Source organism: Daphnia carinata, chromosome 3, assembly GCF_022539665.2.
Source record: "Daphnia carinata strain CSIRO-1 chromosome 3, CSIRO_AGI_Dcar_HiC_V3, whole genome shotgun sequence".
NCBI classification, from domain to species: Eukaryota; Metazoa; Arthropoda; class Branchiopoda; order Diplostraca; family Daphniidae; genus Daphnia; species Daphnia carinata.
The window spans coordinates 1,679,100-1,696,870 of NC_081333.1; the positions used below are offsets into that span (position 1 = coordinate 1,679,100).

At 38.4% G+C, this 17,771-nt stretch overlaps 2 protein-coding genes across 2 annotated transcripts; both read left to right on the forward strand.

Moving 5' to 3' along the window:
• Nucleotides 1-361: 361 nt before the first annotated feature.
• LOC130692851 (DNA polymerase eta-like) lies at nt 362-3,454 on the forward strand. Its single transcript, XM_057515930.2, has 7 exons — nt 362-1,168; nt 1,221-1,351; nt 1,429-1,503; nt 1,563-1,736; nt 1,802-2,003; nt 2,065-2,254; nt 2,335-3,454. The coding sequence occupies exons 1-7, from the start codon at nt 897-899 to the stop codon at nt 3,385-3,387; spliced, it is 2,097 nt and encodes a 698-aa protein (XP_057371913.1). The 5' UTR covers nt 362-896; the 3' UTR covers nt 3,388-3,454.
• Nucleotides 3,455-3,963: 509 nt separating this feature from the next.
• Nucleotides 3,964-10,322, forward strand: LOC130692876 (protein GDAP2 homolog). Its single transcript, XM_057515960.2, has 9 exons — nt 3,964-4,241; nt 4,306-4,448; nt 4,566-4,698; nt 4,758-4,867; nt 5,313-5,555; nt 7,250-7,428; nt 8,336-8,500; nt 8,567-8,761; nt 8,819-10,322. Exons 1-9 carry the CDS (start codon nt 4,102-4,104, stop codon nt 9,005-9,007), a joined length of 1,497 nt encoding a protein of 498 aa, XP_057371943.1. The 5' UTR covers nt 3,964-4,101; the 3' UTR covers nt 9,008-10,322.
• Nucleotides 10,323-17,771: the final 7,449 nt, after the last annotated feature.

Sequence of the window (17,771 nt, forward strand, 5' to 3'; positions counted from 1 at the left end):
CAAGAAATTGGGTATTCGGACCTCCAGTCCGGATTTCCCCAAAACCAAAACCAAGGTTCGAAAAACATGTTTCACCGATAGCCCAAATCAAGCGTGTTAAAAACTGGCGGCCCGCATGGCCAAACCCTTCCTGCTGTAAAGGTGTTTTCCGCATACCTCGTTTTCAATTCAATCTCTTCGAGAAATGCTTACAAAGCTTATCTCGTTGTAACTTTGCACAGTACAATATATTTCCTCATATATGACGTAGAAAAAATGTTTGTGCAAATATTCCTTGTCTGGTAGCTTTCTGTTGAAAATTAAATCGATAGGAAGTCTCAAGTTTTGTATCGTGCAAAGTACTTTCGCTCAAAAATTGGGCGGGAAGGCTTATCAGCTACCAGACGAAAAGTACAGCTAGTGCCAGTTTACTCATTGTTCATTGTTGTTGCTGAAGTACTTTTTGATAACGAAAAACCGTAACTCAGATTCGTATGTCAATTACGTAACACTACTGAGTTAAATTAGACAACAGAAGTCGATGTCGAAAAATTCTGGGAAAACTTGGTCCCAAGGGTACCACATTGTTCCCAGTACTTCAAAATACTTGGCAGGTGATCCTGATTTGAAGCTTGTTGTTTTTGATACATCACCCGACAGCAGCAGTGAAGAAGAAGAAACGGGTCCCGATTTGGAGGAAAAAACAAGAAATCTTTCACGAGAAGTGAAATCTCAGAACCAACAACCTATTGCCACCGAAGAAACCATACATTTAATTCCTCAATTCAGCACAGCAGCTAGTGACTCTGTTGATTGTAGCTCCAGTACGCACAATGACATTCCATTGAGTCCATGTACAAGAAAGGATATGATAGAATTCTTAAATTGTTGTATAGAAGAACAAGTTAATAAAGAAGATGAATGCTGAAGACAATAGAGTTATTGCCTTAATTGACATGGACTGCTTTTATGTTCAAGTTGAGGAGAGAGAAAATCCAGAGAACAGAGGGAAACCTGGCTGTGTTGTACAATATAAAAAGTGGAAAGGTGGGGGTATTATTTCTGTAAACTATGAAGCAAGAGCTCAAGGAGTAACCAGGCAGATGCGAGGAGATGAAGCACGAGAAAAGTGTCCAGATTGCATTCTTTACAGAGTTCCAGAACGGAGAGGGAAAGCTGATCTCACTAAGTAAAGTCCTTTTTGGATATTTCAAAGGATATTAACAAGTTTGGAATTCTAGGTACAGGGATGGAGGCAAAGAAGTCATTGATGTTATGTGCAGCTTTGGTGTTTGTGTTGAACGAGCTAGCATTGATGAAGCATATATAGACATGACTATGGTGATAGACCAAACTCTTCCAGGTTGCACAGGTTTACTTTCTTTTTAAATTTCTGTTTACGTTATTTTTCTTTTCTTAACATACGTTTCCTTTTGCCGATGTATTCAGCCACCGCCATTAATGTTGAAGAGCTTCCAAATACGCATTTCGTCGGCTGGGAAAACGATACGGATGACGTGAAAGGTCGTTCGAAGATTGTTGAAATATAAACCAATCACTGATGGCACAATTAATTAAATCAGGTGTTCATGGCTGGTTAAAGGCATTATCAAAGGAAGACTCTAAGGACAATGATTGGAAACTAACGCTCGGTGCAGTACTGGTTGAAAAAATGCGTGCCGCTATTTACGAAAAAACTGGTTTTCGGTGCTCTGCAGGAATCGCAAACAATAAGATGTTGGCCAAATTAGCTTGTGGTATTCATCTGTTATCGTCTATTCATCCGTTGTAATTGATAAACATTGATGCTTTCAATTCCAAGGCATCAACAAACCAAATAAGCAAACGGTCTTGCCATTCACCTCCGTTCAAGATTTTTTTACAACTTTCCCACTAAAAAAGGTCAGAAATCTAGGTGGCAAATTAGGTCTTACACTAAGGGAAGAGCTTCAATGCACAACTATGGCAGATATCACTCGAATTCCTGAGAAGATATTGCAAGAACGTTTTGATACCAAGACGGGGTAAATTGGTAACTGAAATTTAATATCAAGCCGTATGAAATTGTTATGCTTTACTTCTTAGGACATGGCTGTATTGGTATGCCCGAGGAGTCGATAATGATCCTGTTAGCTCTCGCAGACTACCTAAATCCATTGGCTGTAATAAAAATTTTACGGGCTTAGCTGCGTTAGATTCCGAAGAGAAAATTAATCACTGGCTAGAAGAGCTCTGTGCTGAAGTGTCCGAGCGTCTCGAGAAAGACAGGGAAACTGTATGTATGCTTATTACTTTTTATGTTTGATTTTGTGATACAATTGCACATATTTCAATATAGTTTTCGTTTTCTTGAAGAATTGCAGGCTGGCAAAATTGTTAACCTTGACGGTCCGCTTAGAAGGTGACATCCGACCATACTCTTATACCCGGTCCATACCATTACACTCTTCATACGACAAAATTCGTATGGCTAAATCGTGTCTCGCAGTTGTGATGAAAGAAAACCCTTGCAAACAAGGCAATTCTAAGACTCCGTGGGTTGTTACTTGTCTCGGAGTATCGGCCAGCAAATTTGTTGATCAGCTGGAAAGCAGCTCCAGGATTGATCACTTTTTTACTGCAAAGCAATGTACCATAATGAGCATAGAGAAAGAGAAACTCGTCAATGAGGAACCTTTACACCGAAAGGATGGACTGTACGATCTCCATGCTGATCAGGAAGACGAAGAATTTGAGATGGCAGAAATTGACAACACACCGACTGAAACAAATCCATTAAATATTATTGCACCGGAATATAATATGGGACAAACCAGCGCCGTGGACAAAGAAATTTTTCGAGAAAATAAAGAAAAAACCGGCGGTTCAAGTTCAGCTTGTCTCAATGGGGAAAACAATGAAAATGTAAAAAAAACAGGATTTTTTGCTTCCCGTAATTTTAAGAAATGTGCACCAATACAACATTCATTTGGAGAGCCCATCGCACACTCAAGCCAAGTAAATCCGGCTACCCATACAACTTTTTCGATTGAAGAAATTTTTCCAGATTTAAATGAAGTTGACGTGGAAACTCTAGCTCTGCTTCCGCCTCATCTGCGACGTGAAGTATTAAAAGCCATCCAATCCAAACAGGGTAAAGAAGGAACTGATAAATTTGTTGTGTGTGATAAATGTAAGGAACAGTTCCTCAAAGAAGAAATTGAAGAACATAACGACTTCCATGTGGCTTCAGAGTTGCAGAAAGAATTGTCCCTGCAGCCTCCCACGTCTAGTTCCTCTGTCAGCAATTTGGCAGGCGCAAAAGTAGTTAAAAAATCATCCAAGAGGCCATTGAAGAACCAGAAAAATGCTACGGCGGATACAAAACGTTCACGAACCATTGAATCCTTTTTCGGAAATCCCTTATGATCAAGGTTTTCTTTTACGACTGATGAAGCCGTTTTGACTTCGGATGTCTTTCAAAATAATGAACTAACCCCCTGGCGATCAAAAAAACAATAAAATTGATTTTAGTATGTTATGTGAAGTGATTACTGGTGGGGTAGTGAGATGGATGTGCCCGTTTTTTTCCAGATATGAACCCCCATATATCAGCAATCAGCCAAATCCAGCTGACTTGTAGAAATTGGCTATCAGAAGAGATGATCAAACCAAAAATTCTGCATTTCGATACGGTTCGCGGTTTATTTTTACCGCTAGTTGTGCTACAATCAAAATTCACTTTCGTCTGCTAGCAGGCGAAGTACTATAAAAAAAATTTATGTGGTATTTTTAAACTTAAAATGTATTAATGACTAAATGATAGTAATTTTCTGGAATCAGTTTGTTCATATGTAGTTTACAATAGTTTATGAAATTTAACGAGCTAACATAATAAATATAAGGCGCGCTTAAACTAGCGCCTCTAGCGACGTACGACTCTATCGTTTGACATTTTTAGGTGATAGGGTTCATAATACCATTGTACCTCTTATATTTGTACCGTGATACGACTGATGGCTTACAAGACTCTTTATTTTTTTTGCAATTGACATCACCGTTTTGTCACACGTATCGTCCATGATTATTATCGGGCTCAATTGATTTGTTTGTGTTTTTCTAATCGGTTAATTTATTGTGAATATGGAAGTGGAAAGTTTGGCTCGCTGGTCGGAAACCAACGCCACAAATTCATCTTTTCTCAGAGTTCTAGGACTGGAAAGTTATCATGAATCAGCTCCTTTCAAGTATCGGCCGGATCTCAATAAAAAAATTATTTTGTGGTAATCTCGTCTAATTCATGTTTGTTTTTTTTCAAAACTCATATAGTTCTTTTTTTGGATATAGGGAAGGAGATATTACTGCGCTCTGTGTAAATGCTGTTGTACATCCAACTAACGAATCATTTACTGAAAGTTCACAGTTAAGTCAGAAAGTGATGGATTGTGCTGGCAGCAAACTTAAAGAGGAACTAGTCACAAAAATTAAATGTAAGTTCAATACATTTTGTTGTAGTACCAGACCTCATGTTATTCCAAGTCATAAATAGAAAATTACAAATTAAATAACCATTCCTACTCTGGATAATCACAGTCTCATTTTTATAGATTGTAGGACAGGTGAGGCAAAAATTACTCAGGGATTTAATTTACCTGCCCGTCACATAATTCACACAGTTGGTCCGAAGTACAATGCACGCTACAAAACAGCTGCAGAAACTGCCCTTTATTTTTGTTATAGGTAAATATAGCTGGCTTAAAAATAGCTCTCATTATAATGTTTTTTTGTGATTTAAATAGGAATGTATTGGAACTTGTTCATGAATATCATCTATCAAGCGTGGCCATTCCCATCATCTACACTGTGAAAAGAGGATATCCCCCAGATGAAGGAGCTCATCTGGCACTCAGTAATCATCTGATTCCCTCTACCTTGACTGCTAATCTCAATTTATTACATTATAAATGGTATATAGTTGTTTTTAAGTATAATTAATGCAGTGTTTCGAAAAATTGCTCTTAAGTTATGACTGAGCTCTGTCACAAACGCTGACAGTCGGAGAAAATCAATTGAGTGTCTTGGGAGAGACGATGCTGAGGGGGAAACTTGGCAACATTCCATGAAGTCCCCAGTTTGGCTTAGAGCCAAAAAGCCTTGAGTAGTAGCATAATCGTCTAGACCATTGATTATTAGCGTGTTGTAGAAGTATTGCGATACTCAATAGTTAAATGTTCTTTTACGTAAACGAAGATATTTACCTATTATTCGCAATCATAGTTTTAGTTGCAAATGGGTAGTTCCAACTTCTAATTGTAAATGTGAAATAACGCTAATGAACTTGTTTGTCATTCAAGGGACGATCCGGAGATTTTTGGAGCAATACGGTGACAACATCGAGAGCGTCATTCTCGTTTTGGACGCCAATAATTATGGCATTTATCAAGTCCTGTCACCGCTGTATTTTCCGCGCAGTGTCCAGGAAGCCGAATTTTCTCGTTACCAGTTGCCATTCGAAATTGGGGATCCGGTAAATGGTGAACCCATTATCAGTGACCGACGTATCCGCATCATTGATAATCCGCAGCATGCGTTCCAAGGTAAATACGTTTCTGCTTTACTTAACGTCGCATTGCATGAAAAAGCGGTGAACCTCATTCTCGTTACGTCTAGAAAAAAAAGGTCATAGTATAAAGGAAAACCTTCCGTCCCAATTCCTTTTAGCCCAAATCCCCTAGATGTTATTGCCCAATATTACATGAAGGGTCAGTCTCTTTTGTTTAGCAAGGGAAATATTACTTTTGTGATAGAAAAATGCTTTACCCCGTTCATGTTGCAAGCCCTGTTTCGAATACAGAGGCGTATTTTTACCGGGTGCACGATAAAAAGCGATATGGTACTTTACTGGTTCCTCCACGGTTGTGAAGCAGAAGACGCGCATGCGCCAAGAAGAGACTCCGGTTGTAAGAAAAAGTTAGCCTTACCCTCTCGAGACTTTTGACTGTGCGTCATGGTTTTGTTGCGCAGCATCATCTGCCCAGTCGCCAGAGCAGAAGGGAATCGACTTTGTTTCGAGTGATAACGCCAAGCTTGGTTGTTTTTTTTTTTCTTAATTGTATTGTTGATCATCAGCATTTTACTTTTCATTACAATTTAAGTTCGTCGGTATCGATAGGACAACCGGTATGAAAGGTGTGGCAATGTAGCTTTTACTTTTCTCTTTTGGTTTTTCTTCTTTGGTGTTGTGTCGATTGGTCCCTTCTGGCCCGCAGTGTGTCAGTTGTTCATGTGACAGTCGGTTTATGCTCGAGGCTCCGTTGTCTGTATACTGTGGTCCGTCTATTCCGTGTGTGCAAAATTGCCCTAATGACGAAAGGTGAACTGTAAAAACATGTAAATTTAGGCACGATTTTAGATTTTTGGAATGCGTGTCATCGAGTAGTCTGATGCATAGTCACGGTTCAGACTGGTGCACCTTTGTTTAGACGATAGGATAGTAATCTGAGAGCTTATCGGTTTTTGGTTACAACATTGGCGTCGTTAGTTAAAAACAATTTCGAATACGTAGGACGAAGTCATTTGGTGCCAGTGCGTTGGTGGGGCGTTACGCCGGCAGTTTCAGCCTTCGGCGAGAAAAGTGAAATTCGGCTCGAGCGAATAACGCGATTTGTTACATAGATAGCTATTAAGGCTTTCTAGACCTAATTTTGTTTTCAATTTTTCCGGGGAAAGCCACATATGCCTCCGACTTAGATCCGGCTGTATTAACTGAACCCGTGAGTTTTTTTACCGCGCCCTACTGCCGTTGACAGCTGTTTCAAAATAAAGGTGACCTCATTCTCAGGTAGTCTTGATTTCGTTCAAGTCAAGGTCAGCACTGTTTCATTTGGACCATAAAGCAATCATTCCCTGAGTTCACCGTGTGTGACACAGCCATCAACAGGGGGAACTAACGGTATCGATCCGTGCCAATGTCGTGAGGGATTGGGCCCCAAGTCTTTGCATCAAACCCCCCCGTAACTTTTTTGATGTTCGATAGTTTGATGCATCCTACTCTTTTTTTTTTTTTCGGACGGCTTCTGTCGCACATGCGGAGCTTCATCTGCGTGCTGGACTTGGCTTACGTTTTGTTGGTTTATTTTTGTTGGAGAAACACGCTCCTGTTCGAACTGACGTCAGTGAGGGAATCAAAGTATTAGTTCCCACCCAGGATGGTTTACAGGGTTCATTCCCAAAAATTGTGTTTACCATTATGATTAACTGTAATTGTGATTTTGACTTTGTTTTGACGTAGATTCGTGGGAGGAGCCACAAGATCTAAGTGCCAAATTCGGCTGCAGCGTGTCAGTGGGCGAGCACTCATTCGCACAGATGGAGGATGATGTAGATAGACAAAAGCTGCTGGGCCAACCCAGTCATCAACGTGTTGGTCAGCCCGTTACTGATCTCGATCACTTAACTTTGCAAGTCCAGGTGAATATGCGTTCAGTTGTTACGTCATATGTTTCTTACTATCTTTACAGGCCTTAAAAGCTTATCGACCAACTTTGGTTCTAAAGGCCGAAATGAATCATCATTTGCGACTAACCTTTGTTCGATAACAATGCGCATCAAGTTTGTAGTTATCATGTGTACGAGCGCAAGACGTCTTGATAGTTAGCGCATTAATCGGAGATTCAACGAGCTCACAAAAACATAGATCATAGTAGGACATGTGAAACAGATACGCCCGGCCTACGTCGTGCAGTAAAGTTTGGCATGCGCCACATCCCGACTACGTTTCGTGCAAGGCTGAATGGCGTAACAAGCATGAAACAATAGTCTTCTGCCAGGCAAAGCTACAACGGGATGTTTACTGTAATATAGTTGTTGATGTGGTATTACTGATTAGAAAAGAAATGTATCTTACCGGATGACGCTTAGCTGCGGTATCATCTAGATGCAACCTTTTCTGATATGATTGGTTATTATTATTATTTAAAAATCTGATCATTGGCAACTCCTTCCACGCACGAAATCAACTGAAACTCGACTGTGGTCGAGAGAAGTTTGGTCGATGTTGCAATGGCGTCAATGCCTAGCAACTGACGTGTTGACGGAAAAAGGGTAGTAAACAACTGCGTGATTGTTGCGATCCCTAGAGTGTTGTAACCATTGTAGCATACATAATTGAGGAAATGAATCTGAACCTTGAGGATGTGGTAGGTATGGAAGTGTGAAAAAGTGTACAGTTTGGGCTGTGCCCACATTTTTACATCGTCATGGCGACGGTGTAAACCCGTGTTTGCAATATCAGTTTGCGAATGTCATGTTTAGTTATTTACAGTGTCATGTTTACAAACAGTAGCTCCATTTTTTTCTTTTTTTGATTTATTTTCAGCATCATGAAAGGTACGAACGATTGCTGCGCCGAGCCAAAACCGAAGATTTGTCAGAAGTTTCCGGAATTGGATGTCTCTACCAGAGCGGGACGGACAAGTTTGGTAGACCCGTAGTCGTCTTTATCGGCAAATGGTTTAATTTTAATGAAATCAATTTAGACAAGGTAAGATTGCCCTAAACAATGCGAACAATATCGTTATCAAACCCATTGTTTTGTTTTTTTTTGCAGGCTCTACTGTACTTGATCTCGCTACTCGATCCTCTAGTCAAAGGCGATTACATTATCCTCTACTTCCATACACTTACCGAGGGGCATAATCACCCATCCATGACGTGGATGCGAGAAGTCTACAACGTCTTGGAATACAAGCACAAGAAGAATTTGAAAGGCTTTTACATTATCCATCCTACCTTTTGGACAAAGGTAAAATTCGTTGATAATGTTGTGTTAAACGCTTTGAAATTATCGATTTGATACAAGGTGATGACTTGGTGGTTCCTAACATTCATGGCTCCGGCTATCAAAGACAAAGTCCATTCAGTACCGGGCGTCGAGTACTTGTACAACATCATCAACATGGATCAGCTGGAAATACCCGCCTTCATCACCGAGTATGACATGACGGTCAACGGTGTCCGTTACGTCGAACAGCCGAGCAGCGACGAATAGTGAAGCCAGTTGAGCCCTGAAAACGATATGTCCACTTCCACGAGAGCCATCCCTCTTCTCTTTCGGCGTACGAAGTAACAAAACCAAAACAAAAAAGGTCCTTTCTGAACACACACACACACGCCCGATCCCCTCTTCCTTGTTCACATTAGTGTCGTCACACAATAAGATTTGTTGCGCGTAGAAGAAGAAACTGGCCCATGATCAAAAGCCAGGCGGATGCAATAGTTTCTCGTTGCTGAGATCGTCCATTTTTTAATTGTTGATTCAATACTCTTGTTTCATTTAGTAATTAAGAAGATAGGAAAAAAAAAGGAGGGAGAAAAATCGATAGGCCGGGTGGACTAGTCGGCCGTTCACGTGTCCACAATTTTTTCGCTTGTTGGTCGTATTTTTGTACGTTGCTGCGAAACGTTTTTCTACATGGCCGTGCCATCCGTTAACAAAAAAAAAAAGTCTTTTGTGATCAGGTAAACACAACAAAAAATTGTTTAGGTGAAACCAAAGGAAAGGAATCGAAGAGCGGCATTGTTTCTTTATTTTTTATTATTATGCATATAATTATACGAAAGAGAATGAAGAGCGTAGCATGTGTCAAATTAGTGCCTCGCGATAGAACTGTGTAGGGATTTGTATCCGTCTTCCCATCTCTTTAGTCTCTTTGAGGAGTCTTCTTCTTACAATCGCTTAAACGTCCCACTCTCACTTTCCGCAATTCTTGGATATTGTGTCGATTTCCTCTTCTCTTTCTTGGCATCTTTTGGGCACTTTTCCAGCCGTTTATCTTTCCTCTTTGTCTCTCTCTTTTTGCTGGTTCGCACCATTCACAAAGTCGTTGTCTCCCATCCAGGTAAAGTTTTTTTTTTCTTTTTTGAAAGGGGGGGTTTCCATTACCAAACATTAGTTATGCGACGACTACTAGATGCTATCTTAGATTTTTACCGGCCATTCGTGATTGTACGACCTTGCCCTCCTCTCATTCTCCCTTTCTCTCTTCTTGCCTCTCTCTTTTTCATTTCTTCTCAAATACTTACATCTAGTTATTATTCAATGAATTTTTCGTTCCACTATAAACAAACTTTACATCGGATGCTGTGAACGTGAGTTTTCTTTTTTCCATTTTTGTTTTTCGCGAACACACCAGCCAAAAGAAATAGTTGTTGAAGAAGAATATGCGAAGATTTATCAAAGCCAACACACACACAAAACAAGCGAAAGAAAAAAAAAATTTAACCAATAACAGCCGCCCGAACTTTCGTGTAGCGTGTAGTTTATTGATTTATACGAGATTCGAATACAAAATGATTAAAACGTTGTATTTTGAATTCTTTGTTTTTTTATATATTGAGGCTGACTGAAGGTCTGTGTGTCTTTGTGTGATGTCATAATGTTAGAGTGCCTTGTCATTGGTCAGAAAACACCTCAGGCATCATACGCAAATCTAGAACAGTTGTTTCGTTTTTATTCATAAGCTACATAATGAACGGGAAAACTAATACTGTTTTCGGACGTAGCAATTTAATTTGGGTATAGTAGGTGAAGTTTAATTAATTTCAAGTCGAAATCTTTTAAGTTTTTGTCGGCATAAACAGGCCCGAGTAACACAAGGCCGACCTTTCCCCTAATTTTTATTTGTTATTTTAAAAAATTTCGATGTAGATATAAATACACATGATTTAGGTACAAAATTTAACGAGGATGTGGTTACGTTAAAAGCACTATATTTCCTTTTTATTTACAAATTTACATAATCAACGAGAAAATTAATATTTTATTCGGAATCAGCATTAAAATTAGGATATAACACACTAGATATCATCGTATTACAAGCCAAATTTTTTGGGTTTGAAAAAAAAAAACGGGATTGAAAATTAAGCCCGACAAAATAAGCCCGACATTAAATTTTTTTTTTCAAAAACCTCACTACAGTTAAAAATTAACATTATTTATATACAAAATTTTACGAGGATCACGAAAATCAATCCCATTTTTAAATGGGATTTCACTTTTTTGAGTTAATGAAATCCAAAGTTATATGCTTTTGCCATGCGAAATTCGAATGGCAAGCTCGCACCTAACCCCAATGTCCACGGTCTCAATTAAATCCTGAAGGCGACTGAATCTACTTCAATTGATTTGCTATTATGTATTGATGTCAATAATATATATTACGACGGGAACGGTAATTCCGTTCATTTAGCGGAATGTGGTAGTGGCACCCGCACGCAAATAATGACCTTGCTGCCGTGAGTGATTCTGCGTACATGTTATTTCTCTCTCTCTCTCTCTCTTTAATTTAGGGTTCTTTTTTTTTTTTATTCTTATTTTTTGGCAAGAATGCAAAGTGGTTTGGAGGTCTCGTGCGGAGCTGGCCACTCGTTTGATGGATGGGAAACAGACAAGAGAGGCTTGTTGGGCTTTGCACAAACCCTTTTTTTCTCATTTTTTTCAAATCAAAGGTCGTGGCCGCCTTGACGTTACTAGTCCCCATCGGCATGTCTATTCCATCCGTCTGTTATTGCGTCTTACCTGTAGTCGACCTATTGCACAAGAGTCTTGAAATGGCCCGACGACCACCAATAGCATCAAGATAATAAGGAAAATAAAAATAGGGGAGAACAGATGTTGCACAATATGTTCTAAATGTATCCATTTCAAGTTCTAAAGTGAACTCGTTTCACCACCTATATCGCAATTTTAATCCAACGTGTGTCGTATGGTTTTTTTTGTTCTCCTTTAGAGGTCGTTTGTTCACTTCATCAGCGCTCATTAAACCTCTATCAAAACGAGCAGATGTTCTCGGATAGGTAACCCAAAAAAATGCCAATTTAATTATAAGAAAGCGACGAACAACAAGGACGTTATTTTCAGTTTATTCTACATGGAGTTTGTAATGATTCATAAATGACAACAAGGGTTAATATTTCTGCCTTGCGTCTCATGATTGGGGGAAATCAGGTCAGACTGAAAAATGTGTGCCACCACATTCGGCAGGGTTTGCTTGAACTTTGATCTTCTTTGCAAAAATATCGCCTGATTATGAAACATCAACCCCCGCGAAAAAATTGCGCATTCAAAAAAAAAAGAAATAAAGTCTAGTGACCTGATTTTGAGTATACCCTTTCATAGCGCAAACCACCCAGACTAAAAGAAAAAAAAAATTGGGTTGATGGAGGAAATATGCGCACATGCTGCTTTACCACGCACTTATGTCGGCACGAAATGCACGATCTCCGTAAACTAAGACGTAGTTTCGAAATGTTTTCAAACGGGAAAGAACTATAAAATTCAAGGTGAAAACTTCCTTTGTCTCCCCCCGGTCGTGGCAATCCCCCCGTTGAGCTCACTTTTAAGAACTTGTGTGTGCATACATTTACAAATGCCCGCTCAACAAACGAACGGCCAGGCCGAATAAGAAACGAAATTCAACCATCCGTTTCTACCGAAAAATTGTTCCGACGAGCATCGATGATCGCATGTCTTTTGTTATCACGCATACGATGACTTCGAGTTTGAAGTTTTACAAAGTAGCCGTCTTTTACGGCCGTGCAACGGGCGTGAAACCAGACACGTGAAAGGTGCGTCCCACCTTTTTGGACATTTTTGTTTCTTCTACACCTTAACTTATTGAATGTTGATGGTGATAAAGACCTTGGTCTGATTCGCACACACACACACAAAAAGACAACTACCAACGGCCTATATTTCATTTGAGCTAAACTTACTGCGTTACTGCTGTGCGACCTTGCGCACCGCGGGAGCGTGATCCGTGCGTCCGGGACGAAAAAAAAAACTATTGTAAGGTAAAACTTAATGGTACCGTCACGAATTCAGATTTTTAAAAAAATTGCCCGTTATTCAGCTGAATTTTAATTATGCCGCTCACCCACTATATCATCAATTATTCAATAAATCAACCGTACGTATTTAATTCTGGTTAGTCTCGTGACAACAATGACGTGTAAAAGATTTTCCTTATTTAGCATTGTACGGTTAGATTAGTTGGCATAGACGGATGAGCAAAGCAAACTATTTTTTCCTGGCCGGAAATCCAGGACATAATTACAAGAACAAAAGCCAAATAAAATTGGGTACCGTTGGCAAAGATATTTTTGTTGTTGTTGTAATACTTTTAGCAACAGTTTTCTCTTGCAGGTAAAGATGCCATTGACATCTGCAAGAGAGAAAATCAAAGTATTTATTACTTGGGCTTAAAGCTTTTTTTTTTTCTTTCTGCTAAATGATTTGCGGTTTGCGCAGATTTCTCTAAAAAAAAGAGAAAGAAACAAAAATTTCGCCTCATTATTCACGCGTGATTTCCAATGTCTCGACACTATGTCAACCTTGTGTTACAAAGTGGGTACACACCGTTTAATGGATAACGGATTGGCAGCAAAGGTTACGCAGCTTGTCAATTGAAGCTGTTTAATGTGCATCTGTCCGAGATTTACACAATCAGCTTGACAAGGCTAAACGGAAGTTTTCGATTTAGATGCATAACAAACGAAGGACTCGCCGGGGCGAGTCGTTGAACCGAGGTTCATACAGCATTTGTTTAAAAAAAGCTCACACAAAAATATTCTGGCTAGACTGAGAAAATTGAATTTCGTAATTGCAACCGTTTCAAATGTGATTTTTTTTTGGGCATAGTTTGAGAAATGCAATCAAAATGTTGATAGGTGGTTAAACGACGCTGCAGGGATACTCCCTTTTCGTGATGGAGTGTAATTCCATTTCGAAAAGGTCAATCAATAAATGGAGAAGGATTTTTCTTTAAAAAAATAAGATTTGTCTTACGAATGCAATTGAACAACAACAAAAAAATTAATCTATTTAAGAGAATCAAAAACAAGAAAGATTGGCATTCAATGGAAGTCTTATGTCTTGATACCCTTGTCAGATAATGACATATCAAAATAGTGTGATTTTCCTTATTTCACTCAAAAAAAATTTGGGCGCGGTCACATCCCGGTCATTATAAAAAAAAAAACTTTTATTGTTCCTCACGATAATGAAAACAGGTTCTTTTTTTAAGGGGATTTAAAGACAATGCGGGACACGTTGCAACAAAGTGAAATGGGACAAAGATTTCAGATATTTTATTGAAAATTATGTTAAAAAAACAAGACACCGGACATGTAAAGCAAAACACATCTGATAAAATCTCGAATAAACATTATTTTTTTAAACGTCCACAATAAAACGAATTGCTGCATAAGATCATTGGGATAACATCCACGTTGTGTCGAAAAATGATGAGCGAGGTTCGAATGACAAGTGTATCACATCCTGCGTCTCGTGGCGAATTCAATCCGTTTGTTGTTCAGAACTTTGTCCGGGCCAAATGCGATTTGAGCGATTTTTCGCAATTGGCGCATCTATTCCAACATTTATAAAGTAGTTCTCTTCTTTCTACACGCACAACTTCATTTAGAAGCAGCACACATTCTTTTTCACAAGAAAAAGGGAAAGGTATACAAAGCTGACCCGTCATTCGTCCTTCAATCGGGAATTTGGCGTTCACATGGACCGTCCCGTTCACCATACGCGTCATCAAGGTCATCAACTTTTTTTTTTTTCATCCTGCTCTTAAGAATCCCTCTCTCTTACACACATCAGAATAAACAAAGCACAGTTCTTTGTTCAATTTATTCCCATTTTCGTTTGTTTTTTGTTTTGTTTTTCACAATCGACCTATAATGCTGATGTTTGGTAATCGCCTTTTATTTCGCCAGGAAAATGTAGGATTTAACTGAAAGTTATACAAGGTCGTTTATGCAAATTACTTGACGAATTCATCTAGAAAGTAAAATTGCAGAGAAATATCTGGGGTGAAGATCAACGGCCATATTCTATGGATTTTCATTGAACGCGATAATGAATTCATTTGGAAATCGTTAAATTAAAACGTTTCGAAAACGGTGTTGACATTTTGCCTTGAATTTTTGTTTTCGAAATGCTGTTACCGACGCGCTATTGATTCTTACAAGCTCTTTTTAACCGTCATTGTCGCATTCCTTGAATAAAAATAACACAGGTAAAAAAAAAAAAAGGTGGAATAGCAGAAATTTCCTGCAAAAGAACAAAAAAAAAAAGAAATTCTTATGGCTTCCACGCCGATTCTCCTTATCACATTTAAATTTTGTTGTTTCTTCTTCCTCCTTCAGCGTTAGCAGACCATAGGCACCGTTGTTCTTGCGTCTTCCATCCAATAAAAATCGATATTTTATGTGTATCGTCTTGAAATGTGTGAAAATCAATCGCTATTTCGCTATTCAATAAGATTCCATCATTTGGGTGGGGTGGCATGTTCTTTTCAGATGTGCGTATTGGGCAAAACAACAGTTAAGCAGTTGGAACTAGTTAGCCAGTGTAGCGTATATTACATCCGTCATGATGTCTCATAGATGTCTGTCAAATATGTTTTTATCCGTCAGCGGGATCTGCCGATTCGCTTAATAAGGAAAAAAAAAAAAACGATAACGAGAAAATTAAAACGCTGCCAAGACTTTGAACTTTGTAGATGCACACAATTTTTTCTAAGGAACAAATGCTGATCCACCACGGGCATCACAAAAGACGAAGAGGTCAGCAGCAAACAGAAATTCCCGTTTTTTTTCCCGAAATTCTAATTTTCTCGGTTCTTTTTCATCAAGTCGAGGTCGATTAGTGAAACGCCATAGGAAAAGAAGAAAAAAAAAATATATAATTGGGCTTTCAATTCGATGTGGGCTAGTAGGTTGGTGCGATTAAGTTCAAAGACGCGAAGGATTTAAAAATGAGAGGAGGTGGTGTGTTGGTGGCGGATGAACGAAGGGGAGGCGAACGTGCGGGTCAAATGTCAGCATTTCTATGTGTATATACACACTCGTGTGTTTGTATTTGAAGTGGGTGCATGAAAAACATTTCTTTCAAAATCGAGGTCTCGAATTCCTTTTTTTTTTCTGTTCAATTTTCAAATGATTTCTGCAGACGTAGGGCGTGTATGTGCCCAACGGGTGGGAATTATTGTCGTAAGAAACGTTACGAATATATACCGTTACATTTCGAATCTTTTGGCCTTTACTGACAACCGTCTTTTTACATGTTGCTCGAAATTTTGCGCCAAACACTGTGTGAATGACCCAAGTGGCGAAAAACGTCGTGACGTCACACGCGCTGCGGAAGTCTTTTTTTTTTCCCAATCCAATTTATCTGCTAAATGAGAACAGAGTGTAAATATAGAATGAAGCGTATTTTCTCCTATATTTGGGAAACCAGTAAAGTGTTATTGGTTAAAACAAAAGTATGTCGGGCCTTCGTATAGTCCTGAGAATCTCGCCTTCGGTTGTAGATCATCTCATTTATTTACGGGATCATTATGTAGATGTGTACACACTTCATATTTTTCTTTTTAAAAAAATGGCTTACGTGTAGTTAAAAATAATATTAAAAAAAAAAAATGGGCAGAGTTTGAGCAGCAAAAAAGTGTGCCGGGGTTCCTAACCTACACAGCACATTAAAAGGATGTTCTTTGTAATATGGAGGCTAATAGCTCTAACGATTCAATACAGAGAGAGACCCTCAAAGTTTCTACGTATTTTCTAGGTCGTTGACGTTCGTCCTCAAGTAGAACACATGGTTCGAAAAAAAAAAATACCTCGTTATGCTCTGATACTAAAATAAAAAATTATAGATTTTTATTTATAGACTGGAGCTGTTTTCACCTCTTTTTTTTTTTTTTAACGTAATGGTTACATAGGTGTTGATGTAAAAATAGAATGATGTAATTTGATTTTTTTTTGGGTGGATGTTACAGATTTCATAGCGATCGCAGAGGTCAAAGAACTTAGGAAAATTGTGGAGTTTAAACACGATTTTATTTGACTTTTTTTGCGTATTTTGTTGGTTTTACAATGGAGTTTTTTTTGTTTGTTTGTACAGACACAAAAATGATTTTTCTTCGCAGCTGACTCGATGATGACCAATTGTTGTATAATAATCGAAAGATTAAAGACAAAATGGATCAAGAGAGAAATTTTTAATCGTTTTTTTTTTCTCGAACATCAGCGCGCAAAAGAGACACACATAAAAATTGGATATGACACCTGAGGATTTCCTTTTTTTTTTTTTCTTTTTTGTCATTCTTCTGTTCTCGATAATAGGAATTTTTGCTTTTTTCGTCTTAAAAAAAAAAATGTGGAGGTTTTTTTTTTTTTTTTTTTTAAAAAAAAAGGAAAACAAAATGGACCAACATCCATAATGTTGCGGCGACATCTGTGTCCCTCTTTTCGTGGATGGAAGAACATTTTGGTTTTACAAAAAAATCAGACAGAAATACAACAGGTGGGGTCGACATGTTTTTGTCACTATCCTCATCTACTCATCTCAACTACGAAAAAAGAAAAAAAAAAGCCAGAAGAAAAAAACAAAAGAGAATCGCACACATGTTTTTGCCTTGACCCCATTAATGACGATTACAATGAATAAGGAATTATAATAATAATAATATGTATAATAGTATGTATAAGAAACTGTTTATGTATAAAGGGCAAAAACAAAAAAACCCCGAACCAGAGCGCATAATTGATTTGGAGAGGGTAAAAAAAATGTAATTAACGAACCACACCAAAAGGGAAATTAAAAATTCATTTTTTTGTTGTTTGTCGAAATTTTTTTGTTTTCCTTCTAGTACAATAAATCTAGGGAAAAGGGTTTTTTAGAAGTTTGCATTTTTGGAAGATATTGTAAATCACATCCATTCAAACAATACCAAGGAGAAATT